Below are 27,388 nucleotides of genomic sequence, written 5' to 3' on the forward strand. Positions count from 1 at the left end.
AGAAAGCAAGGATTACGGATAAACTTCCCTGTATATAGGACCCGGTGTCTTCTTCGCCATTCTGTGAATCCTATCCAATCCTCAGTAGTCTTGTCTTAGATACTCCACAATCTGCATGCTATATTTGGACACCTGCAGTTTTGTCATTTTCTAGTCCATGACTTTGCCTTAGCAGAGACCAATTCAGCCTTAATTTGGTATTTTTAGCTGGTACCTCATTCAAGAGTTTCAAAATGGTATCTGTCAGAGACTTTCTTCATAACATTTAGTGAGAACTAACTTAATATGACCAGGTTTTCCAATAAGTGATTCATTTCCAGAAACTTTAAGATATCTCTAAAGGTCCTCCATGCCTCTTTTTTGTTTTCTCCAAAAAAACCTAGTAATAGATGAAAAAAAAAAGGGGGGGAGGGGGTTAAAAGCTGTAGTGTCCTGGCTTCATTCTATATGAAAACATTTAATTTTTCTATAATTAAAACCTTTTCTTCACTACTTTAAAATTCTTGCGTTCTATGCTTTCTTTAATCAGATGAGTTATATGGTATTTTATAAGGTTCTCTGCAATCCTTATCAGATAACTTCTCTAGTACTGTAAGATATTTTTCTTTCTTGTCTAGAATACAAGATGATTCTAAGAACTCACCCAATCTTACTGTTAATGACTGATATTTATTAAAGCTTGTAGAAGCTTTAGTTGATGATTCTATTTCTGCAAAAAAAGGGAATGTTTTTTCCCCTATCTTCTCTGAAGAAGTATTCTTAGATAAGCCCTGTCTTAGTAAATGTAACTTAGATCTACCCAGTGAACAAGCCTCCTCTTCATCACCCTTCGTGGTTCTTCCATCACCAAGTTCTATCCATTTTACTTCCTAAAGAATGCCAAGGGCTGCCTGGGTGGCTAACTCAGTTAAGCATGCAACTCTTGATTTCAGCTCATGATCTCACAGTTCATGAATTCACTCTCCACATGGGACTCTGTGCCGACAGAGCAGAGCCTGCCTGGGATTCTCTATCTCTCTCTGTCTCTGTCTCTCTCCCTCTCTGTCTCTGTCTCTTTCTCAGAATAAATAAATAAACTTTAAAAAATGAATTGTCCAATCCATTCACTTCTCATCTTTTGCCAGCACCATTGAAAGAGCCTTCTAACTAGACTCCTTCCGATAATCTTAAGTCCTTCTGATCATTCACAATCTGATCCTGCCACTCCTTTGCTTAAAAACTCTTCAGTGGCTTATTTTTGTTTGTAGGATAACTTCTCACATCTTTGACATTTTCTCCAGGGCTCTGTACCACTATACCTCTATCTCTTCCCCACATTCCACATCTGCCCCACTGTGGGATCAACTGTCCTCATCTTTACTGAACCTCTCTCCTCCATTAAAATAGCATATATTTTGAGTCTCTTAGGGTGCTTCCAACTGGAACCAGTCTTAATATCAAGAAGACTCTGATTTCTGAGGTATAGTTTGGGTGTTCATGTTTTCAGTGATTACTTTGTTTCATGTGTAAGGGTGAAAATTGTCAAGAGACTAGAGTATCAGAGCAGAAAGATGGAGTAGCACAAACCAGGGAGTATTGAGAGTCATGACCAGGTTCTAATTAAAATCAGAGGCAAGAAAGCATTTAAGGGACCAAATAACTTCAATGGTGGCTGAAAAAGCATTAGGAGATGAATAGGAAAATATTAAAGACTTAATGGGGAACCAGAAGAGATGGATAGAGATAATGAGTTATTTTCACTAATACTAACTCCTCCTAAAGAGGAACACATTTGTTTTTCCAAAAGCAGTGATATAAAGATTATCTCTTATACCCAACCAGCATGGTCCATTTTCTGAAGGACTTCTGAATGGCAGGGAGAGTTCTCTATTACAGGAGCTGAGATAGTTGAGATCCTAGTTATACTTAAACAGAGGCGGGTTTTATTGACTTAGAGAAGCACTTAACTGTTAAGTGTAGTGAATTAGCTTTGATTTTTTTTGGAAACATACTTTGTAGGGTTTGAATACCTTATTAAAAGCAATATGATACTACATGAAAAGAGTAAACAAGCATCTTGGGAAATCATGCTTATAACCAATTAAATTTATAGACTAGTATTTCAGAGTGGCAACGGGAGGAATTCAAATGGAACATCTGGGATTCTGAGCAGTGCATTGGAGTTGGAATTCAACCATAATCTGACATCTTCTGGTTCCCTTGCCCTAAATACTTTTTTTTCAGTTGGAAATTGGTCTTGTTCTTCAAGTCCTGATTTTCAAATCATTGCCCAACACCTGTGATATTGTTGAATAAGGAATATTCTGCCTTACCTCACTATTTGACCATTCTCGGACATTTTTCAGGTTTATCTGATGTTTGTAAAGAACAGTGGGTAAAAGTGAGCAGAGATCACTCCATAAATCCTTATTGAAATATTCAGAGCATCTCTACTAATGCCTCATGAAAATCCATTTGGACTTTCTGGACTAGAGAGAAGGAAATAATCCAATAATTTTTGTGTATTGCTGCCTAGGTTTCTTTCTAGTCATTAATGGTAGTGATGTTTGTTTACAGATTCCCCATCTTCTCCCCACGCCTGTCCCAATACATGGAGAGTAAACTATTTTGAATCAGGAAGAATGCTATCTCTTTTAAGCCATGGAAGGCTGAGTTTAAGTCCTTTGCCTCAACAAATGACCCTGTGATCTACTCCTGCTCTTGGGAATAAAATCCAAACCATATGGGACAATATCTACCTATAAAGTCCAGAGCTATAGGAGCTACATGAACATGCCATGTAAGCAAATTGAACCCCTTGTGTAAGTAGTTTCTATAGTGCCAAATGATAGTGTATTGCCCTCAAAGGCAAATGGCTTATTCATTGGCAAGTTGGGGAATAGTACTTTGCCAATATGGTTCCATCTTCCTTTACATGCAAAAATACATGTTATTCAATAGAGTGAGGACTAACGAACTTTTTGTTTTGAAGGTATGAAAGGTTGACATATGTTTTATCTAAAAACCAAGGATAATTTTTTAAAAAATTTTTATTATAAAATAACACAGATACAGAAAATCATGTAAATCAAATATGGTTTAATAATAAATTATTATAAGTGAAAGCCACAACTATGGACTGAATGTTTGTTTCCCCTGAAATTTGTGTGTTGAAGTCCTAATCTCCAGTATGAAGTATTTGAAGGTGGGCTTTTGGGGGGTAGTTAGGTCATGAGGATGGAGCCTTCATAAATGAGATTAGTGCCCTTATAAGAAGAAATACAGAGAATCTGTCTTTCTCCTCCCGCCCCTATGTGAGGACACAGCAGGAAGACAACCATCTGTAAACCAGTAAGAGAGCTCTCACCAGAACCCAACCATCCTGGTACCCTGATCTTCAATTTCCCAGGCTCCAGAACTGTGAAATATAAATCTGTGTTGTTTAGGCCACCCAGTCTACAGTAATTTGTTAAAGCAGCCTGCACTAAAACAGTCACCTAGATAATGAAATAGAATTTTGCCATCCAATTCACAAGCCCCATCCATGTGCCCCAGCTCAGTTCTTGCCCTTTCCTTTCCCTTATTAAAAACTACTATTCTGACTTTTATAGAGATCACTTTCTTGCATTTTTCTTTTTGTAATTTTATAATCAAAGTGTGCATTCCTGGAAACCATAGTTTAGTCTTGTCCATTTTTCCTAGTGCATTTTAAATTATTCAATTAAATTCTAATTAACTTATGATTCTTCAGGGAAAACCTATTATATAAAAGAGGGCATACCTGAAGTCTACTTATCATTTTCATCATAGTAAAGGCATTTGTGGATGGGGACATGGGTTACTCTTACTCTTGAAGTTCATGGAGAATAGCCTATGCAATTTGCTTTTCTTATTTGTGTGGGCATGTTAAGGGCATCCCCAGTGTGTATGAGTGGTGATCTCCAAAGAAAAAAGGGACAACACTGAAGAAGAAAATCTTTTTTTTTTAATTTACATCCCAATTAGTTAGCATATAGTGCAGCAATGATGAAGAAAATCTTAAGGGGCAAAAGAATACATCTTCAGCTATATATTATTACTAATTGTGATAGTGTGAGGATGGAATGAGAAAAGAAGGAAAGAGACAGAGTGTCATATCCTACAAGCTCTCAGTTTGCTTAGATTCTCTGAATTCTACAAAACATAAGATATTCCAGAAAGAGTAAATGGTAGATGAAAGATAGGATTAGGAGTCAACATATGGTCATTGCAAACAGTCCCTTACCCCTCCTCAAAGGGAGATTATCAAAATAAATTACTCAGAAAAAATAAATATCACTGAATGGGTAGTTTGGATATGGCTAATGATATAAAGAATGGTCTCTAACTTCAGTTGGGATCATATAAAAGTTTTAAAATGGACTTAGATGTAATAATAAATGCCATTATTTTCCACAGGCCTTTGAAAGTAAAGGAACTTTCCCAATTTACACATAGGTTTAGATACAGGCTTAGAATATTCTAAATTGGTTCATAGAAATCTAGAATATATTTCTCCAGATAAATAATATTGGAAATGATAATGAGATTTTTAGATTAGTCCATAAAATATCATTTAACTCATGGTATAAATGAAGAACTGTTGTTGTAATGAAAACCAGAAGTACAAGAGTTACAGTAGAAAGTATAAAAATTAAATTCAAAATTAAATAATTGACTAATAGTTGGATAATAATACAGTTTTTTAAATTTTGAATGTAAAAAATAATAAAATTTTAAATGTGGTGTTTAATGAAAATCACCATATCAGAGGCTAATGTGGAAGTTAGTGGAAAGCTTTATAGCAATTTTGAAGTCGGTTTTTGAATATTTTCAGGGGCTTTATACATAACTCACTAATATTTTATTTGTCCTTGCTTCAAGGTATATCACTTTCATGTTCATTGAAACCACTATATACCTAGACCTGCTCTTATGTACATTAGGTCTAATTTGGAACATTTTTGCATTTATAAGTTCAATGAAGAGAGAGGGAGAAAGGAAAAGATAGTGAAAATATTTTGATTTGGAAAAAAACTGCATGAGGAGATAGGAAGATAAAAAAAATATGTGTAGGAATTGTGGATTATTTTTGTTTTCTTTTATTAATCTTTTAACAGTAAATGTGGTTTACTTTTATAATGAAAAAATTAAAACTTTCTTTTTAAAGAATATATAGAATGAGGAAAACATTGCCTGTGGTGGTATTAACTAAAAATTGGAGTCAGAAAGGAGAAGGCACTTCTCTTTGTAGGGGCAATTGTAGCTATAGAAGTGGATAGGAAATCCCAGAAATACTTGATAAAACAAGGACACAGATTAGAAGAAGAAACCCCAACATTTAAGGGATAGGAAAGAGAAAGAGTCTGAAACGGTAGACTGGAGACACACCATAGAGAATGGTATCTTGCAAGCCAACATGGACAAATGTTTAAAAAAGAGGATGTTGGGGTGCCTGGGTGGCTCGGTTGATCATCTGACTTTGGCTCAGGTCATGATCTGACCATTCGTGAGTTCGAGCCCTGTGTCGGACTCTGTGCTGCCGGCTTGGAGCCCAGAGTCTGCTTCAGATTCTTTGTCTCCCTCTCTGCCCGGTCCCGCCCCTCCCTTCCCCTCCCCTCCCCTCCTCTCCTCTCTCCCTCTCCCTCCCCTCTCTCCCTCTCCCTCACCCTCTTCTCTCTCCCTGTCCCTCTCCTTCTCCCTCTCCCTCTCTCTCTCAAAAATAAACATTAAAAAAAATTTTTTTGAAGGAGGTTATTTTCCATGGTGTCAATCCACAGAGATGAGGTGAGATGAGGAGAGGCCAAAGATGCTCATTGGCATGACCAAAAAGACCAATTCCATTTCTCCTATGCTCCCAGGACTCTCCCAATTGATTCTCAGGGAGGGAAAGGCTCTTCCTGCTAACTTCAGGGTTGCGAGCACTGACAAGAATGAAAGTGCCTGTTAGGTAAGATCCCTTCCCTCATAAGAGACAACCTTATCATTACAGGCCCACATCACTATACACACCAATCATAAATTTCCTGTAATAAAACCAATCACGTATCCAATGCCAGGAAGACCATTTTCTCACAGACACAATGGCCAAAATCACAGTTACTTTTCTCTCCAAAGATAGTTTAGAAAGAATGTGATGAGATAGTAATATATAAATCAGGGGGATGGCAGCCTAGAGCACCTAGGAGAGATGTGTGAGTCCATTTCTTTTTTTTTTTTTTTTAACGTTTATTTATTTTTGAGACAGAGAGCATGAATGGGGGGAGGGTCAGAGAGAGAAGGAGACACAGATTCGGAAGCAGGCTCCAGGCTCCAAGCTGTCAGCACAGAGCCCGACGCGGGGCTCGAACTCGGGAACCAGGAGATCATGACCTGAGCCGAAGTTGGACACTTAACCGACTGAGCCACCCAGGCGCCCCTGTGTGAGTCCATTTCTGGACTATTAATTACTTTGTGGGTTTTTTTTTTAACTTTTTTTTAAACATTTATTTATTTTTGACAGAGAAACAGAGCATGAGTGGGGGAGGGGCAGAGAGCGAGGGAGACAACCGACTGAGCCACCCAGGCACCCCTATTTACTTTGTTTTGCTAATCTGTCTTTTTTCCTTTTTGTCAATATCATGCTGTCCTGATTACTGTAGCATTGTAATAAATTGTGAAATTAGGTATTCTATGTCTTTTGTATTGCCACATGAATTTTGGAATGGGTTTGTTAATTTCTTCCAAAATCTTGCTGAGATTTTGGCATTGCGCTGAATCTACAGATCTACTTGAGAACTGCTATCTTAACAATACTGAGTCTTGAAATCCATGAATACAGTATATCCCTCCATTTGTTTAGCATCTCTCAGCAACACTGTGTGGCTTTCAGTGTTAGAGTTTTTAATATTGTTACTCGCTTGCATGTGAAATGGTGTCTTATTGTGTCTTTAGTGCAGGTCCCTGATCACCACTGAGGTGCAGTATCTTTTGAAGTATCTTTTGAAGTATCTTTTTTGGCCCTTCAGGTTTCCTCTGCATTGCTTTCATAATGACCCTGCATTTTATTTACCAAGAATATCTCTGGTCAGGTGATTTTATGGTCTCCTGTTTTTCATCTGTTTTTTGTTTTTATTGGTAGTCAGAATTGTCCTTATTTAGCTCTTGAATTCTGAAATAGTAATTTAGACTTAGAAGCAAATACCTCTTTACATCTTTTTATTCCTTGTTAACCTTATCCTCTCCTGCTTTCTGCCAATAGGAAGTTCTCTTTCTCATGTGCCCTGCCATGTTGTAGCTTAGATAACTTTTGAGAACTCGGAAATCTGAGTTCCTCAAAGCAAAGCATGAGGTCACTTCACTTGTCATTGTCCCTTGGGCGATGCCCAGTTTATCTCTTTGCTCAGCTGATCTGCTCTTATTCCTCATGGTTCACTGCTGCGGACGTTCTGCAGTTCTGTTCCAACTGAACACATTAAAAGAGAGAGATAATTCCCGCATCACTGGGCAGAACTTGGGTAGCCTAGGGTTCTCACCTTTGAGGCAGCAGGCACCTTGGCAGATTGCTCAGCAGCTCTGGTAGACAGTTGTCAGAAGGCACAAGAGCCCCAGTCATTGTTCTTTGAACTTGCTTTAAGCAATGAAAGAAATCTCCACATCACAATTTCTCAAGAAAAAGTTTTTGATTGATTTTGACTTAAAAAGTAGACCTTTGATTTCTGTTGGCTACAAGGTAGGCTGTTGGTGATTTCTACATGAATCTGGTTGTGTCTTCTAGAATGAATATTCTTTACATGTGTAGAATTCATAAGTAGTTAAATTTTGCTTTTCAGTACTTCAAACATTTGTTGAATACCTCCTGCATGCCAGTTGCATGTCAGAAACCTGGACTGTCAAGATTAAGAAGGCATGGCCCTTCCCCTGAAAAGCTTACAGATACCAGAATGTAAGTAGGAGTTAATTAACTCCCATGCTTTCTCAAAGAGACAAAAGGGAAGGTGAAGGTAAGTCAGGACTACTCTAAGGCACAAAAAGCAAGCAGTGTTTACTAATGGAAACTTGGCCAGGAAGAATAAAGCTACAAAATTAAATGAATACCTGCAACATGTGATTTCTGGACAACTGGACAAGAGACCAAAAAGACGACAATATTAAAAGAAGTTGGCAATCAGAGATTTCTTTGCTCCCAGACCCTTGCTCATGCTGTTCTCTTCCTGGAATGCTTTCCATGACTTCTCACTTGGCCAACTCCTACCTATCATTAGGGACACATCTTAGACTTTATTTCCCATGGCAAGGCTTTCCTCCTTACCTCCATTTTGGCTAGGGGGCCCTCTTATGTACTTTCATAGCACTGTAACATACACCCTTAGTATTCCACTTACCACACTGCATGGAAAATGCCTCTTTGTCTCTTCCCAGTAGACTACATGTGTATCTTGCTCACCATTGTATACATTGTCTAGAACTGTATAAAGCATACTCAATAAATATCTGATGAATAAATGAATAAACAATGAACTGTCTGCTAAGTAAATGAACAAACAGATGAACAAACATGGAGCAGAGAAGGGGAGTGGTTAGCCCAGAGAAGGAAAAGTCCTGAAGGGTTCTAAAGCAGGAGAAATAAATATCATTAGAGACAATGTGACCATGATCGGAGAAGTGTCTTATTTTTGTTGTGCTACTGATTGCTGTTGGCCCCAGTCCCTTCCACAGTTCAGATTAAAGGCTTAATGCAAATTATCAAAAATTGATTATGTGCCTATAGTGTTTTAGGTATCATGGGAATTATGTTCTTTGCCCATAGAGCACTCACAGGTCAAGCTAGTGCTTATGTTGTTATCTAAGTGAAAGGACTACTGGGGAGGAAAAAAAAAAAAACCAGGGTCAGGACATAGATCTACCCTCTAGATTGAGCTGATCTATTAGGCAACACCTTTCAGAAATGGTTGTTCAAATGTCTGTAAGTCAGACTCCTCCAAGTCATGACTCCCCATCTTAGTGAAGTGCCTAGTTCAAAGCCAGAATCACCATTGCTCACCTTTTCCTTGTTTAGCTGTGGAGTAACCTACAAAAAAGTTAATTTGATATATTTCAGCAGAATCCTAACATACTGAACTGGTAGGCTGACACCAACAAAAAGAAGTGTAGTAGGTAGGCATAATAAGGCCTGCATTTAGTTTCAGCAGCTAATTGCACAAGTCGAAGATTGGGGAGGACTGGCTTAACAAAGGAATGCTTGAAATGGGGTTTTAGAAATTTACAAGTTGAACGAGGCCAACAGTATAAATTTCTCTAAAACAAAAATACAGGTTTAGGTTGTATTAAAGGAAATATAACATTCAGATCAAGATTTAATAGCTTTACTATATTACAAAGCTATAATATAATTGAAGTATCATGTTCCATCCTATCTTCTGGGTTAAAAATCATTCACAAACTGGAGAATAACAGGGGATATTGACCAAGATCTAGAAATAAGTCACATGAAGATCTAGTCATAAGAATTAGGTATTCAGTCTGGGGAAGGGAAGACTTAGAACACATGGCATAGTAAGTATCAAGTATCTGAAGGGCAGTCATGTGGAAGCCTGAGTAGAGGATATCTCAGTTCCCTCAGAAGCACAACCAGGATCAGTGGGTAAAAGGTACAAGAAGACATTTCTTCTTATCGTTAAGAACTTCCCATAATCAAAGCTGTTCAACTGTAGAATGGACTAACTGTATGAGTGGGTGAGCTCTCTGTCACTCAGGTAAAGTCTGGAAGACCATCACCCCTAGGTCAGGACTATACAGTTGTATAGACTAGTTCACCAAGAGCACCCCAGCCAAGGGGGAAACTAAAGCTAATCCAGCCAGTGCTGCAGTAGCCACATCATGCATCTGGCATCAGTCACCCAAAGGAAGAGGCACTTTTTTATTATTTCACCCCCAGGTCTAGCAGATGCAGAGAGATCTCATCAGGTAGGAGATCATGTCAGTGAATGCTAACTCCCTGCCAATTCTTATCATCCATTAGTCTGTGGTCACAGTTAAGTTTAATCAAGGCTCAAGAAAATAAAGTGAAGAAGAAAATCCAAGGAGTTTCAATTTAACCTGAAGGAGCATAATTTAATTGCTTTTAAAAGTATTGATGCAGGTTTAGAGAATACACTAAAAAAATAAAAATAGAGGGTGCCTGGATGGCTCAGTTGGCTAAGTGTTCAACTAATGCTCAGATCATGATCTCACAGTTCATGAATTCCAGCCCCACATCGGGCTGTCTGCTGTCAGCACAGAGCCCTCTTTGGATCCTCTATACCTCTCTCTCTCTCTGCCCCTCCCCTGCTCGCTCATTCATTCTCTCTCTCTCTCTCTCTCTCAAAAATAAATAAAAATTAAAAAACAAAAAGATTCTCCTCTTCTGCCCCTCTCCTGCTCATGCTTTCTCTCTAAAATAAATTAATAATGACAATAATTTTAAAATAAAATAGAAGCATTGATATATTTGAAGGCCTCTTTAACTCCACTCATGGGACATTCTGTGATGTGCTGCTGCTGGAGGGAATGAGCTAGATGGGGTGGTCTTCCATGCTTGGTAAGTTCTCCTAGTAACAAGGGGTGCGCTAACATCTGAGGCATATTCAGTGCCTGTCCTATCTTTCTTTGGAGATGAATCACAATTAAATGTGTTCTGCTGAAAATCTTTGTATTGAAAGGTGAAACTTTAAAAGCAAGACATGAAATTGTACACACAACTCCACTTCAACTCTGTTGCATAGACATTTTCTTGAACAAAAGACAAAATAGTAACAGCTACTCTCTGAGGGTTGAGATACTGGGTGATTTTTTAAGGGTGATTTTTGTGTATTTTGTAAACAGAAAACATACTTTAAAACAATCTTTCCTCCACTTTGAAAAAAAAACATTTAAAACATTTTATTTTACCACACATGGTGTAGAAAAAAAAAATGTTCTTAACTTCATACTACCTAAGTTGTCTATAACACTGAGTTAATGGGTTAAGTCAGTACAGTAAGTTATCCCTGGTATATCTAGGTTGGTTGTTAAAGGTTGGTAGCATCCTACTGACACGAAGGAATCTGAGTTTCTAAAGAGCCTAAATTTCATCGTCCTACCCTGTCAGCAGCTTACTCACCAATGGGATTCACGCCTTTTATGTTCTTATTTCTTTCATCACATTACTACAATATGCTACCAAAGCAAACTGAGTGCAATTCAAATCTTTTGGGGAGAAAAGACACCTCATTTACTGAAGTATTGCTCCTGGAAATGAGCTTCAGAAACAGACGGGGTAAAATGCTATATCCAAGTAGAGTGAATTTCCTTAGATACATGTTGAAGCAGGAGAAGGCGTAAGCTGAAAACAAACATCTGATGCAGTACTTTTGACTCCTAAGCTGTGTTCTGTCTCCGGTCCAATGCTGGAAGAGGAACATTTCAAAGACAAAGAATAGAAGCATGAAGCAGTCAGCAAGAGTAAATTGTTGGCAATGCTGGCAGCTGATAGGCCACGTGCATCAGGCCAGCAACTTGGGTCGTCTCTGAGGTTTCTGGGCCTAGAGATTTATCCTAAAAGAAATCTCCACCTGGTTCTAGTTTTAATTTTAGAACTCTCTTTATCTAGTTCATCAGTCACATTATAGTTTAGTAAGTGCAGAAAATTGAGTGCAGAATCCAATTTCCCCTTCTGCCCTTCCTTTTGTGATTTGCATTTTGTCAAGTTCAGTTTGTGCCTCAGCCAGGACACTCTTGTGACTTTCTGTGCGCAGCAATCTGCTTGGACTTCAGTATTGAGTATCATCTAGGTGCCTCACCAACTAAAGGGCATATTCCAGTTGCTAACACTTATCCACAAGTCCCTACAGGCTCCCGCTGAAAGAGGACCCTACTATATGGGGAAGGGACAGATGTAGTTAAAGTTTCATAATGAAAAGCAGGCTGAGGAGGAGGATGCTTTTATCAGGAAGCAGAAGAAATAATATATATATCTCAAAAAAAAGCATATTTGTAACCATTATAGTTCTTACCTCCAGAAGAATCTTAGGGCAAAGGGGTAATGCCATTCATCCTTCCTTAACCAGGAAACTATCCAGTTACCTAGTGGAGGCCCTTCCTTTTCATGCAGGTTTATCAATGGCATATGTTCTATTTGGGAAGTCTTAACAGATTTGGTTACAGGCAACGTAAAATCCTCTCAGGGTCCAGTTACAGTCATTTATTGGCTAAGATGTTTAAATGAGTCTTTTTAAAAAAGACCTTTCAGTGTTTTTGAACATATGTGATAATTTTCAGGAATCAAATAATTGCAATATTTACATGTAGAAATTCTACCTAGATTTCTACCTAGTAGAAAAATTCCACCCAGGGAGAAGGACTTGTTCATCTGTCTTGTTCATCATTTGTGTCCTTATAACCTCACACAGAGTAGGTTCTGGGTGTAGTATGTGCTGAGTAAATATTTGTTGGCTAAAAAATCCTGAGTAATTAAAAAATCAAGCAATTTAAACCCCTCCTTGAAGTGTTTGTAAATTGTATCCTTCCCTCTAAATCTCTATTAAGGCCTCTAGATATAATCGGTCCTCATTTATCTACAGTCCTATCTTATTCTATGAAACATAAAGTAATGTGACTTTAGTCATAAACTACAAATAAAAATACAACTTACAGGATTTTGATAAGCGAAGATTTTTCAGTGTTTATTTTTTCAGTTATTCACTTTTAAATTCAAGATAGCCTTTTCCCCTAAGCACTGTAAGAATAAATGATAGTATCCTTGGCCAAAGAAGTCTTTTTGCAGTTTAGGAAAAGCTTGTTGAACACAGGAATGTATTTTTCCCTCAGAGTATGGAGAGAAAAACAATTTCCTGTAGCCAGGAAAATCACCCTGCATATTCCATCCACATTCGTACACAAAAGAGTAACATAGATAGATACAAGACATTCTATTAAAACCACCTTTAGGAAAGCCTCAAGCACCTCATGTACAATAAATGGGCTGTCATCACTTCAGCCTGGAAGAAAGAAACATACAGAATAGGCGTCAGGAGAACAAAAGGAATATATTTCATTTTTCACTTACCAGGGATATCTTGAAGAAGTGAAATTCCCAGGAAATTCTTCGGAGAAAGGGGATCACTTGCTTCGCTCTTCACTTTCTCACATCTTGGTAAGAAAAGGAGGACTCTGCAAGGCAGCGTGCACCCTCCCATCTCTCCATTAAAGCCAAAGATGGGAAATATTCCATTTGGAAGAAATACAACTGATTTTGAGCCCTTAAAAATATTTTCTGGGCCTTAAATTAAAAGAATCATGATCTGATTGGGAGGGTTTGCTCCAGATAATTGGGGTGGGTGGAGTAAGGTGGGACAAGATCGGTTGTGAGTTTAGCACTGATGAAGCTGGGTGGCAGGCACTTAGGAGTTCATTATATTATTCTCTCTACTTTTGTATACTTTGGAAATTTCCCATTAAAAAAAAAAACTAAAAGTGATGGACCTTCAAAATGGAAGGAAGAAAAGTTTTTTGAATTAGTATGGTGCATGCATACAGTATGAAGTCAGAAACCCATTCATTACATGTAGTTCACAGTCCCAAAATGTACTAACAGTGTGGCCTTGTGGTAGTTACTGCAAGGTCTTCAAGCCTCAGTTTCAACATCTGAAAAATGGAAAAAAATGTCAAACTTATCTGGTACATCAGGTGTTATGAGGATAATTAATTAATATTTCTGAAAATACTATATAACCTGTAAAATTATATAAAACTATAAAGTTAAATAATTTTTAATTGAACTATAAACCTATCCAAAGTTGTTTGTGCCTACTTTCCCCAAATTTGCATTTAATTAAACCAGTTCCGACCAGAACCAAGTCCATATCTTTCTAAGTCTATAAAATCAGAAAAAAACTGAAATAGCTTCCTCTTCTTTTCTTGTGCTTCCCTTGATTATATGAGCCCCTCTTATGTCTCCTCCTCACAGATCTTTCTGCCTTCCTTCTTCCCCTCTGCAATCTTCTTACAATTTACTGCCAGAGAAATCTTCCTGGAATGCCAGTCGGATCATGTGATTCCCTTGTTCAAAAACATTCCTGGAGTCCCACTGCCCTTGAGATTAATCCAGTTTACTTAAACCACCCTTCAAAGTCTCTACCATGTGGTACCTAACCTACCTTCCAGCCACCTCACTACTGTTCATGTTCTCCAACCTTCAGCTCCCAAGCAGCAGGCTTACTCAGGTATTTTTCTTCCCCACTTCTTCTCTTGGAATGCAGTGCTCCTTATCTCCCTGTCTGCCCACATTTTATCAACCCTGGGAATCAGCCTGAACCCTTTCTCCTCCAAGAAGTCTTCTTAAACCTTTCCAGACCATATAATGTCTCCTTTTTCTGAGCTTTAAACATGTGTGATTTGGCAATTAATCATGCATTCCCTCATGGTATCACTTTTGTTGTTCTATTAAATGGTTAATTATCCCTACTGTTACTTTCTTCTTAGCCTGTCCAGTTAGATTATAAACTCTTAGAAGGCAAGACTTGTGACTTTTAGCCTCAAGACCCAGTCTTTGCACATAGCAGGTACTTTCAGTAACATTTGTGGGAAAATCATACCGGAACTGAGGTAGAATTTTAGTCTCTGATGGCCATACTTAGCATATTAATACCTCGTTTGTATTCCTTTGGTCCTTAAAAACAACTTTAATTTTTTTTTTTTTAATTTTACGTAGTACCTCATAGAGTAGCATATTGGGGGCAGGGGGAGTTCATTCTTAAGTGTTACACAGACTTAAATTCAAATCCTAACCTAGATATATTAGCTATGTGCAATCCTGGCAATTTACTTGACCTCTTTATTCCTTAGCTTCCTCAGCCATAAAGTGAAAATGCAGTAATAATACTTGTTTTGCACAGTTAAGCACAATAGATGTATAGTGCCTGGCACGTCATCAATAAAAAGTAAGTATTTTCTTAGTGCGTATCATGTGGTTTTGACAGCTGTCAAAGTGAAGGATCGTGGCTCTATCTAACTCTCAGGGATTAGGATGCTGTAAATAAAGAACAGACTTAGGAAAAGCCTCTACCCACTTCCCCAAGCCCTACCACCATGCTCTATTTGTTCTTGTGCATCATTATAAGGGTTACAGGCTAAATATAACTGGATTCCCTAATTGTCAATTTAAAAAGTCCTAAATCCCCAGGCCATTCTTCATCCCTTTCTATACGAGGTGAGTCTCAGTACTCCTTTGGAGGCTCCCCTTCAAACCAAACCCTCTTTCTTTGCTTACTCTTTATTTCATAGCAACCCTAATTGTACATAGTTCTCCAGCAGTCTTTTTTTTTTTTTAAGTTTATTTATTTTGAAAGAGCACAAGCAGGGGAGGGAAAGAGAGAGGGAGACAGAATCCCAGGAAGGCTCCTCTGTGCCATCAGTGCAGAACCCGATGTGGGGCTTGAACTCACAAACCATGAGATCACGACCTGAGCCGAAATCAAGAGTCAGACACTTAACTGACTGAACCAGGCACCCTCCAGCAATATTCTACCTACACTTATGTCTAGTTTCCCAGCTCTGAGTCTTCTGAACTGTGGGCTATAAATCATCATATTTTCATTTATTTACTGATCCAAGGTTGCCTCTTCTAGACAAGACCCAAAGCAATAATATAGACCGACTTCAGTCATAAAGCGTAATGTTGTCAATACTTGAGGACATAAAACTAGCAGAATGCAAGGTCAAAAGAGAATTATCATCATATGGAATTGAGGGCAGGCTTCTGGACTTGCACTCGCTTAGACATAAGAAAAAGCATCAGCATGTGAAGAAGGCCAAAATCTAATATGCCAAAATTGAAAACTTTTATACTATCTGAAGAGAAACCAGAATATATCTTGTGTCAGAACTCTGTTATTGTGAGCATTGTTTTCATACTTGAAAAGGGGAAAAAAATATTTCAGGAACAATAGCCACAAAAGCATTAGTTATCAAAGAAATGAACAGGGAAAATGGAATCACAAGATTATCATATTATTTATGCATAAGGACTTTTGATTGTCAGTCTGACCCCTATATGGAGTGATATTACTGAGATGGATCCTTTGTGACCAATATATTTAAAGTTGATGGGGCGCCTGGGTGGCGCAGTCGGTTAAGCATCCGACTTCAGCCAGGTCACGATCTCGCGGTCCGCGAGTTCGAGCCCCGCGTAGGGCTCTGGGCTGATGGCTCAGAGCCTGGAGCCTGTTTCCGATTCTGTGTCTCCCTCTCTCTCTGCCCCTCCCCCGTTCATGCTCTGTCTCTCTCTGTCCCAAAAATAAATAAACGTTGAAAAAAAAAATTAAAAAAAAATAAATTGATATGTAACCAATGAATGGCCATCTAACTTAATCTATGGTTATTACAGAAGTTTCACTTCATAAATACTTTTAAAATAGCAGTTTTACCTTGGTTACATTTTTACAAACACAAGATTAGACTTCAGTTTGTCTACTTTTGCTATTCATTCTTGAGTCATAAAAAGGGACTCAAATTCTAAATTATAATTGTTTTTCCATCACCTATTATTGCTGAGCTGGTTTTTATTTATCTTTCATTGATTGCAAAACAGACCACAGGAGAACTGTTGGTTTCCATTATGTGGATCTCATTTTGAAAACACAATCATCTTGGGTTACCTGGGTGGCTGAGTCGGGTAAGCATCCAACTTCGGCTCAGGTCATGATTTCACGGTTCCTGAGTTTGGGCTCTGCATCGGGCTCTGTGCTGACACCTCAGAGCCTGGAGTCTGCTTCAGATTCTGTGTCTCCCTCTCTCTGCCCCTCCCCTACTCACATACTATGTTTGTCTGTCTGTCTGTCTCTGTCTTTCAAAAATAAATAAACATTAAAAAATATATTTAAAACCTAATCATCTTATTGAAGAAGTTGAGCCAGAGTGAATGTAAATAACTTGCTCTTTCATTAGTACCCATTAATGGGGTCTTACCAACGAGAACTCATTACAAGGGAAAAGAAGTATTGTCAAAGTCTACTCACTCTATTTGCTAGTCTATTAACAAGCAAAAATGTCCAGAAAAAAAATCCCAGAGATACCAGGAATCTCAACCCAGAAAATATTACTGTTGGTGAGGTCCTCCTGGAATCCAAAAGGCAGCCATATGTCTGTGGATCTAAATCATACACTCAAAGAATGACGGAGTGATTAGCATTGGAAGGGACTTTGGTAACCATCTGGTACCGAGATACTAGTTGGTGTCTCAGCTAGAGTCAGAACTCTTGTGTCTCATCTCCCAGTTCATTGTGCTCACCTCACTACAATATTTATAACATTTTCCTTATCAGCTATTAAAATCAATCATGATTATTTTCAGGCACATAATGTCAGCTTTGCTACCACTACCTCAGTAGCAATTGATTTCTTTGGAACTACAAGCACTATATTTGGTTTATTTTTAAAGCCAAGCCGTTTTTTAAGCCTTAAAATACTTCGTTTTCAAAACCTAAAAGGCTCTTTATTTAGTCCATGATGAATATTTGAGTAGGGTTAAATTTATCATTCTGGCAGTACTCACATTGTACTTGTCATTAATTGTGACTCATCAAAGAATGTTTTGATGTTGAGTCCTTGGCTAACAGATGGCTCTGTTTAGAGGAATTGAGGCAGTGAGCTATGAGGTCCAAGGAGAGAAACTTCTTACATAATTAGGCACTAGCAGTGGTTTGAATTTGCAAGAAAGCAAAGTAGTCTGTGATGGTGGGGTCAGGCTTTGTGTTGAGGTAAGGAAGTCCTCTTTTTTATTCTGTTCAGAGAATGGATAGAAACATTGATGTCAGTGTTACTGGTGTGCCAGGTGTGAGTTGGAATGACATAAATGACCAGCAGAGAGGCACGCGGTCCAATACTGTAATGTTTCTGTTTCTGAAGGGTCTGTCATCCTGGTAATTGTTAGTCACAGAGAAGAGACCACCATACAGGAAGGAACAGGCACTAGAGCAACAGTGCTAGTACCAGTAAGAACTCAGGAATAGAACGTGAAGCAACGGAACTCACTTTTTTTTTTAATTTTTTTTTTAACGTTTATTTATTTTTGAGACAGAAAGAGACAGACCGTGAACGGGGGAGGGTCAGAGAGAGAGGGAGACACAGGCTCCAGGCTCTGAGCAGTCAGCACAGAGCCCGATGCGGGGCTCGAACTCCCGGACCGCGAGATCGTGGCCTGAGCCGAAGTCGGATGCTTAACCGACTGAGCCACCCAAGCGCCCCGGAACTCACTTTTAAAAAGCATTCATCTCCTGTCTACATTCGTTAGTGGTAACATTATGTATATGTAATATATGTATATGTAATATATGTATATGTAATATATTTTTATACCCTAAGAAAAAAAACAGCATTCATCCCAGAGGCAACAGAAACATGCAAAAACATCTCCACATTCCTTTTTCCTTTTCTTTTAATTTTTCCTTTTTTTTTTTTTCCTATCTGGATTGTTTTTCCCTTTTAACTTAGATCCATCATTTGTACTCAAAGTCACAAGCAGCTCTCAGTACATTATTCATTACCTGCATGCCAGAAACTATGTTAGCCATGAGTCTGCATGAGTAGTTAGTCTGGTAGTCTGGGTCCTTGTTTGTTGCACAAGTGATTCATTCTTTGGAATGGCATTTAGTACTTCTTTGATTTACATAAGGAAAAGAGAACACACGTTGTGTCATAAATGGGACAAGGAGAAACCTGAAAGACTTTAAATTCTCTTAGATATATTCTAGAAATAATCACAAGCAGCTTAATAGGTGACACATACTTAACCTCTCTGAGCCTCAGTTTCTTCATCTGTAAATAGGATAATGATACATACCTTGTGGAATTATGTGAGAATCAAGTGAAATGAAATAAGCACAGTGTCTCGCCCACACTGGTCTCTTTGTTTAGGAGGAAAAATAAACTAAGTAGTAAACTAAGTAAAGTGAGTAGGCAATGATGCTTAGTTGTTTGCTAGCACAAGGAAACAGGAAAAATTATTAGGAGTCAAGGCAAACTGGCAGTTGAATTAATAATCAATGAGAAGAGGCTATTTTAAAAGGGTATTTGGCAAGAGCACAGCGTTCAGAATCAAAGTGGGAATGCTCTCACTGGACATCACTGGAGGTTTACTTCAGATGGGGGCCCCATGACTTAAAAGCACTGACACAAAAACTAAATCAAGTAATGCAAATGACTGAACGCCTTCTGGAAGGTCAATAAGAAACAGTGGAAAGAATCCAGTATTTGGGGTAGATGACCTGGATTTGAGCCCCTTGCTTACTGTTTTTTAGCCACCTAACTAGAAATTATCACAAATACTTCAATAAGTGACCATAACCTCACTCAGTTTTCACATTTGTAAAAAAGATTAAGAATATTTTGTAAAAATCAGAGAATTTTCATGAATATGCACTTTGCCAGTTGCAGAACATTGTATGACTCAGTGTCCACAGTGCTGAAAGGGAAAGATATTTATTCCTTCGAAAAGACTAGCTTAACTGCCTCCTGATGTTATAGGTAACAGAATAAATAAGGGACAGATGATGCTAATTCTTCATTTGCACAGTGAGCACAGTTGAAAGCAGTGAGTTAACAGAACAATGATGCAGAGACGAAAGAGAAAAAGCCTAAAACTAAAGTTATGCAAACAATGGCCAAATATTAATGGACCTTAGTAACCCCCTCCTTGTTTCTACTTCTTTTGAAATTCATAGACTCATAATTTCCAGCCTTTCTGGAAAGACACACACACGTAAGGAAAGTGCTATATAGCATCTTTGACAAACAAAAATGGTTTAAAATTTATTGTTTGGTGCCTTGTAGTGTTGCACAGTTAAGGCTCAGAAACATTAATATACACATTTACATTTGGGGATATTTTGTTGACACATGACCCAGAAACAGGATCATAAACTGAATGACTTTTTGACATTCCTTCATTCAATCTATTTTTCTTAGTTGGACAGGTGTTTCTAAGTAACTGGGATGTTGAAAACTTTGGAGCAGAAAATATTTCACATCATGTGTATTTTAATTGGTTTGATTTTATTTATTTTTTACATCTGCCCACAAAACAGCTGGATTTAGAAGAGCTAAATGAAAATTCTGATTTCCCTTCCTATTACCTGTTTGTGTGAGAGCTGATTTAGTACCTTCAATACTTGAAGGGGCTTGAGAGGAAAAAAATGTGTCTGAATTAAACATTAAAAATAGAAACATAAATTCCAAGATTAAATGCCTTGAGTTACTTGACATTTGAAGTAATTTCCTCAAAGTAATTTCCTTTGTAAAGATTTATAAATTTATGAGAGAAAATACCTTATCCTGCCTAGAGATTATTGTGTCAATTAAGAATAAACAGGATTAGAAGAAACCAAGTATTGGTTTGGAAATGGATCTACTCTAAGTATGGTGAAATCATATTCAAATTATTAGGTGAAAAAAATGAGTGTGTGCCCTCCTTTCTTCTTACCCAAGACTGAGTGGTTTTCTAGAGTCCTTGTTTGCATGTACTAGGTACTTACCCTTATGTCTTTGCCTTATTTGTGGGGAAACTTCCACCAAAATACCTGAACCCCAAATGAGTCCCAAATTGTCCATCTGAAATTCTGAAGACACTTTGGTTCTCGCAAGTCACCAGGACCTCAAGGAAACGGTCTATGAAGTTGCTACCTAATTCTTGGTTATTACCAGAGTAGAGACAGACCATTGGAAAACAAGCAGCCTATAGACTAGAATAATCTACTCCCTTATCGGAAATGAATATATTCCCCCCAGAGACTGATTGCCCATGAAATGTATTAAGAAGTTGTGTGCTTAGCAAAAACAAACCTTACTCAAGTTTTATGTTTTGCTGATCTACACACAAAAAACAGCCCTTTATGCAAAGGCCTTTCAGCAATTTCTCCATAATGTCATACACACATATATATGCATACATACATACATACAAAAATACAAATCAGATGTTCCGGTATTCACTGTAGAAACCTCATGGGATCAGTAAGAAACCCCTCATAATAACTGGATCTCTACTGGCTTTCTTTTTTTGGTCCAATGCTTAGTATTTTTGGTTTGAGATGATAACTTTATTTTAAGCCTGAGAGAGCAGTTGACTTCCCCTTGGCCTAATGATACTGAGCAGCTGCCAAAGCCTGTTTCATATCCACAGGAAAAGACTGTCCCTGGAGAGGGGACACATAACCATGCATGTCCCTTTCAAGATGTCTCTTTGGGTACCATGTCAGGAAATGGTTTTCCAAGAGGAGGGAAAAATCTGTGTTTGGCTTTTTGATCATGCCTCTGTGCTCAAATGAGAGATTATGTTAAAGAGTTGAGACTTTAAGAAAATACTTATTTATTTTGCATTTATGGTGCACCTAAAGCTAAGGACAAATTTTGGGTTTATTTTTTAAGTAAAATGTATCAAAGGCAAATAAATGAACTCACAGTAAAATGCCACTTTTTCTTCTAAGCTCCAGAATCAAAAGGGATGTATAATTTACATAGGAGGATATAGGAAGGGAAGGTGTGGTCCTTTTAGCTAATAATGACTTTGATTTTCTGATAATTTACCATGCAAAATGCTTAGCGTACTATCTAGCACAAACAAGATACTCAGTAAATACCTGTTAAATGAATAAATGCTAGGTATTACATATCATTTATATAATTTATCTCATTTAATCTCAAATGAAGATGCATATGTATCTTCATGATAAGCATAAAGAAACTGAAACTTAGGTTAAATATGTAGCATCACATGGCTAATAAGCATGGCAGCCAGGATTCCATACTAATCTGATTCTAGAGCCTGTACATAACATATCACATCCACCTACACACACAGTATCCTTGAGTTCACTATCTTTTCAGATTGTCACTTATTTCAGACTCCTTGTTGCCTGTACTGTACCCTCCTTTTGAGATTTACTCAACACTCTATTCATTTGATCTCATTTTAAGACACTTCCTGAACCAGACCTTGTTGTACCACCAATGATACTATTGTCTTGGAAATGTTCTTCCTGTTCTTCACAGAGTAGCTGAGATTTTATAATCCCCAGCAAACCTTTCCTGAAGATTTGGGCATTTCCCTGGGCCTACAACATATCCATCTCCCTTTTTCTTCATTCATTGTTTTAATATCTATTATTCCCCTCCAAATCCACTAATCCCTTATTTCCATTTAGTCAAAATTTAAGAATTATTGTTTCAGGGATGCCTAGGTGGCTCAGGTCATCATCTCATGGCTGTGATTTCGAGCCCCACGTCGGGCTCTGTGCTGACAGCTCAGAGCCTGGAGCCTGTTTCAGATTCTGTGTCTCTCTCTCACTCTCTGCCCCCCCACCCCATTCACATTCTGTCTCTCTCTTTCAAAAATAAATAAATATTAAAAAAAAAAAAAAAGAGAGAGGAGGACCTGGGTGGCTCAGTCAGTTGAGTGTCTGACTTCGGCTCAAGTCATGATCTCTGGAGTTGACGAGTTCGAGCTCTGCGTTGGGCTCTGTGCTGACAGCTTGGAGCCTGGAGCCTACTTCAGATTCTCTGTCTCCGTCTCCCTCTGCCCCTCCTCCGCTCATGCTTTGTCTCTCTCTGTCTCAAAAATAAATAAACATTAAAAAAAATTTTAATAAAAGAATTATTGTTTCAGAACTAGAAGGAACCTCAGCAGTCACCTCATCCAAACTCCCAATTTGCCCAACTTTGCTCACACTATGCCCTGAGAAATGAAGGCTGTGCTTCTGCTTAGTTACTTCCATGGAGGTGGGCACTCACTATAGTCAGGAGTGCCTGGAAGAATACCAGAGAGGTGCTGTGACAGGTCCCAGCATAGATGTGGGAGGAAAATAATTCATGTCTGAGAAACAACATTTATAGAGCACTCACTATGGCAAGACATTCTTGCCAGACCTTGGGGTGAGTAAAGAGTGAGTGGAACACAGTCTCTACCCCCAAGGAACATGATCTAATGATTATTCCTTGTGGGGGAATGAGCCTATTATACAAATGTCTTTTAAAACGACTTGAGTGGGGCACCTGGCTGGCTCAGTAGGTTAAGCATCATCCAACCTTTGGTTTCAGCTCAAGTCACGATCTCACAGTTTATGGGATCGAGCCCCATACTGGGCTCTGAGCTGACCACATGGGGCCTGCTTGAGATTCTCTCTCTCTCTCTCTCTCTCTCTCTCTCTCTCTGCCCCTCCCCTATTGCTTGCGTGCATGCACATATGCTCTTTCTCAAAATAAATAAACATTTAAAAATAAAATTTAAAAAGACACAAGGGTAGAGATGAATGTTTTGAGCCTTTAAAGGAAGGAAATTTCACAGATAAATGGAAGGAATCAGAAAGACTTTATGAAGAAAGGTTAAATGTCACCTTAGGTCTTGCAGGATGGTGGCAACAGTCTTAGTAACGGCCACAGACTGCTCCTTCTCATGTTGTTAGGGCTATTTCATCAAGCCAAGAGAAGGTGGCTGCAGCAAGTGCCAGACTCTGTAGAAAGAGATGCTACAGAAATGCCAAGAAAAATGCCACAGTTGTTGTTCCAGTATTGTAAACCAGAAAGAGACAACTCCCCTTCCCCACACACATTATCACTTATACATTTTGGGATGGCAATGGGGTAAAGAAGCAACCCCATTTATCTTTGTTGAGTCACTCTTAGGCCTGCCTTCTAATATTGCTCGTCTTATTTTGGCCCCAAATTCTCACTTTGTTCTCTCACTCAGCCCCTGTATCTGGGGTAGGGAAGCATATAGGGCTAACTGAATAATTGGGGTCTGTAAATATAGCCTTTGAGTCACTGTCTCTCACAGTGCCTTGGTGAGCCTGGGGCAGTGCTGAGCACATTGATGAGCTCCCCCATCTGCTTGGAGCTTCAGCCTCCAGCAGGCCTCCATCTCCTGGGCAAGTGTACAGGCAGAGGCATCTCTGGCCCAGAAGAGCACCCTGGATCGCAGTCTATGCAGTTCTGTGCCGGTCCCCAGTGACAGCATGAGAGCAGGAAAGGGATGAGAAGTGCACAAACTGAATAGCCCTTTTCCTGATGATATTTAATTGAATCTGGGCACTGGCAAGGCTTGGCTGAGTAGCTTTCTTTCCATCATGTGCCGCTCAGCTCTGCCAAATTTCTCCTATAATGATCATTCCACCCAGGTAACACAGAACTTTTTCATAGAATGAGTGCTTGGGTAGGAATCAAGAAACCTGAGAACCGGTTTCAACTGTGCCATAAACTTCAGGCAAGGCACTTAAATCTGTCAATTACATTTTCTTGATTTATAAACTGGGAAGAATACCCATCCTGCTGGTCTCTGTGAATTTTTGTACCTGAGAAGGTAAAACCACATAATAGTTGAGAATACCCTTTGAAGGGTTAAAAATGTGCTGAGTATTATTACTTGAGTCTTACTATTAACACACCTAAGTGCAAATAATACCACCCATGAAATGTACAATGTGGAAACTTGCTAAGGAGCCTTTCTGTTTACACAGGGAGTGTAAATTGTAGCTAAGGTGTGAGTTTATTGTTGCTGTTGTTATTGGCAGGGGAGGTTGGAGATGAAATGTGAGGGAAGTGGGTGTGAAGGGAGGTATGTAAAGAGCAGAGAATAATCTACAAAGTTTAGAGAGCATGGTGGTCTCAGTCTGGAATAAAGTAACCTACAGTGTAGCATCAGAGATTCTCCACACTGCCTTTTCCTATTGCTGTCTGACCAAGCCTTCTCATTCCTGATCATCTTATGGTTGTGGAGTAGTGACACTTGCTTCCTAATTCTGCTGGCCTTCACCACCACAGATTGAGCCTTGCCTGGGGGTTGTTGCGGGTAGGGGAGTGCAACCAGAGAGAAGCCCAGAGAGGAGTGAGGACTTGGTAACCCAATGGTCCTGTTCCCTCCTCCATACTCCACCTTGGCAGATTCTGAGGAGTTTTGCTTCCCTGGGAACACCCTGAGACTGTTTAGCAGATTCCAAGACCATCCTATGTCCTCTTGATTGAATTCCTTCATTGGACAGGCCTGTGGGCAAGTCCCTGGGCTGTGGGCTTGGATTTCACATTGGCCCTTGGGTCAGCTCTCAGCTTCCCCGTCTCGCAGTCTGAAGCACAACTGCAAGTAGAGAAGAGAGTCATTCTCAGGGCCATAGGACAAAGCCTCAGTGGAACTTTTCATGGTCCAGTCCCTGACTTCCAGGGTTCCCAATAGTAAGGGGCAGAAGCCCATATTCCTAATTTCCAGTAACTTACTAAGACCAGATATCACCTTCTTCTCAGCAGCAATTTTTTTTGTTGTTGTTCTCTTTATTCTGCTTTCTGCTGACCCACAGTTTTCCTCAAAGAAGCAAACAATTGTTTGACTCCACCCCCCATCCTTTCCTGATCACTACTCTACCCTGATGGATTGTCCCAGGGTTCTAGCAAAGTTGTCTTCAACCGACCAGAGGCTGACCATCCCAATTAAAGAGGACCCATCTTGGAAGCTGCAGGCTCCCTTTCTTTTTGTAAAACATTTTCTTGGGAAATTGTGGGAAAGCACAGTCCTCTTCCCCGAAAGCTGTTCTGCAGTGCTGAAACCCCACTCACCCAAGCATTCCCTCTGCATGATGGCCGCACTCCCAGACTTTCCAAAATGCAGCAGTGCGCTCAAAGAGACAGTGTGCTGAGGTGTTATTGGTTTGCAATACCCTGATAAGGAGATTTCATCCCCTACTTGCTGGCAGAGTTATATAGAGTAATTACATAAGTACTGCTGTGACACTGGGTGGAATCTCATTAAAAACGGTATAAAGAACAATTGAGTTGTGGTGGAGAATATTCATTTTATTCCAGTTGAATATAATCCATATAATAGAGCATTAGCCTGAGCATAAATGCTGATGTTGCTCTGGCTTCCTGATAAAATGTATTTGGAATATGTATATAGCGTAGCATTTGCTTATGTGGGGCATGATGAAAAGTCAGTATAGGGCAGCTCCAGATTTTCCCACCTGGTGAGGAATTTGCTCTCTGTGCTGAGCAGATTGTTGTTTGATCTTACTCCTCCTGGGAGGACCACTTGGCCAGCTGGGATGGGACACTCTATGGCAGTTTGACCACATGGCAACTCAGAAACAGGCACACACACACACACAGACAGATGCACATACAGACTCAGCCTCAAAGAATGTGCCCCCTTAGCAGTTTAGTCTACCCCCTCCCCTCAAGATGGGAAAGGGGCTTGGCCAGGATAAAATTTGTCATGGTTTCTTGTTCCTGTATTTTCAGAGATAGTGGGCAAGCCCTTTTTTAATAATTTTTTTTTCAACATTTATTTATGTTTGGGACAAAGAGAGACAGAGTATGAACGGGGGAGGAGCAGAGAGAGAGGGAGACACAGAATCGGAAACAGGCTCCAGGCTCTGAGCCATCAGCCCAGAGCCCGACGCGGGGCTCGAACTCACGGACCGCGAGATCGTGACCTGGCTGAAGTCGGACGCTTAACCGACTGCGCCACCCAGGCGCCCCAAGCCCTTTTTTAGTAAAGGATGTTTTTGGTTGGTGGCATGTGAATATCACTCACTACAACAAACAAGAGACATTCTAAATAGTCTGCTGATATGGCAGCCTAATACTCAAAAGCATTGAAAGGCATTAATACCTAATATTTTTATATCACCTTACTATATGTGAAGTGCTTTCATACACATCATGTTGTCTGGTGTGTAGAGAATTCAGTGATCTATATTTAATTATCCCAAGCACAAACTGTTTCATTTTTGAAGCCTAAGAGCACCATGAATTATTTTGCTTATAAATATTTTTCATTGCTAAAAAATATCATGAATTATTTTATTTATAAATATTTTTCATTATTTAAAAAAGTCACATCATGGAATATTTAGAAACATGAAAAAAGCCCAGAACCTCAGCATCTTAATATACAAGTAGTCCAGTTTCTTTCCTATGCATTTTTGTACATGTAATCATCATACTACACATTTTTAAGTGATTTTCCTCTATAAATCTCTAGGTTATGCCACCTGAATTTTGTCTTTTGGCCTCATGTCATGTTTAAAGGAAAGAAATCAAGATTAATCAACCTCTGTTTATATCTCTCTTGTTCAGAGTCAGTGTCGTTTAGCCTGTAATCAAAGTACCAGAAAGATGGTGAGGGGAGCATTCACTCTGTTAAGCACCCAGCTTTCCCTCTCTGGTTATGAAAGTAGCTGTGTGAGGCAGCTGGAGAGAACCATCTGAGAATCTGAAGATTGCTATTGCTGGTAAGGATGCCCCAGCTGTGCTTTGTTGTTCAAGATCTCTTCATCATCTCAGGATGCCAGGTCCCAAGCTGAGCTCACTCTGGGGACTCAGACCCATCAAATGAGAGTGCGTGGCCTCTGCCTGCGTC

General features: G+C 39.2%; 2 protein-coding genes across 12 annotated transcripts in view; one reads left to right on the plus strand and one right to left on the minus strand.

Moving 5' to 3' along the window:
- LOC123583643 overlaps positions 1-25,012 on the minus strand; it is a 252,374-nt gene extending 227,362 nt beyond the window's left edge. Inside the window, exon 1 of the mRNA XM_045450797.1 lies at positions 24,670-25,012. Coding sequence (XP_045306753.1) covers positions 24,670-25,012 — 343 coding nt within the window. The remainder of the gene's footprint in view (positions 1-24,669) is intronic.
- The window catches only part of FRMD5 (FERM domain containing 5), a 321,525-nt gene that overhangs the window by 223,634 nt on the left and 70,503 nt on the right, over positions 1-27,388 (plus strand). The gene's annotated exons all lie outside the window — the stretch shown is intronic.

Source organism: Leopardus geoffroyi, chromosome B3, assembly GCF_018350155.1.
Source record: "Leopardus geoffroyi isolate Oge1 chromosome B3, O.geoffroyi_Oge1_pat1.0, whole genome shotgun sequence".
NCBI classification, from domain to species: domain Eukaryota; kingdom Metazoa; phylum Chordata; class Mammalia; order Carnivora; family Felidae; genus Leopardus; species Leopardus geoffroyi.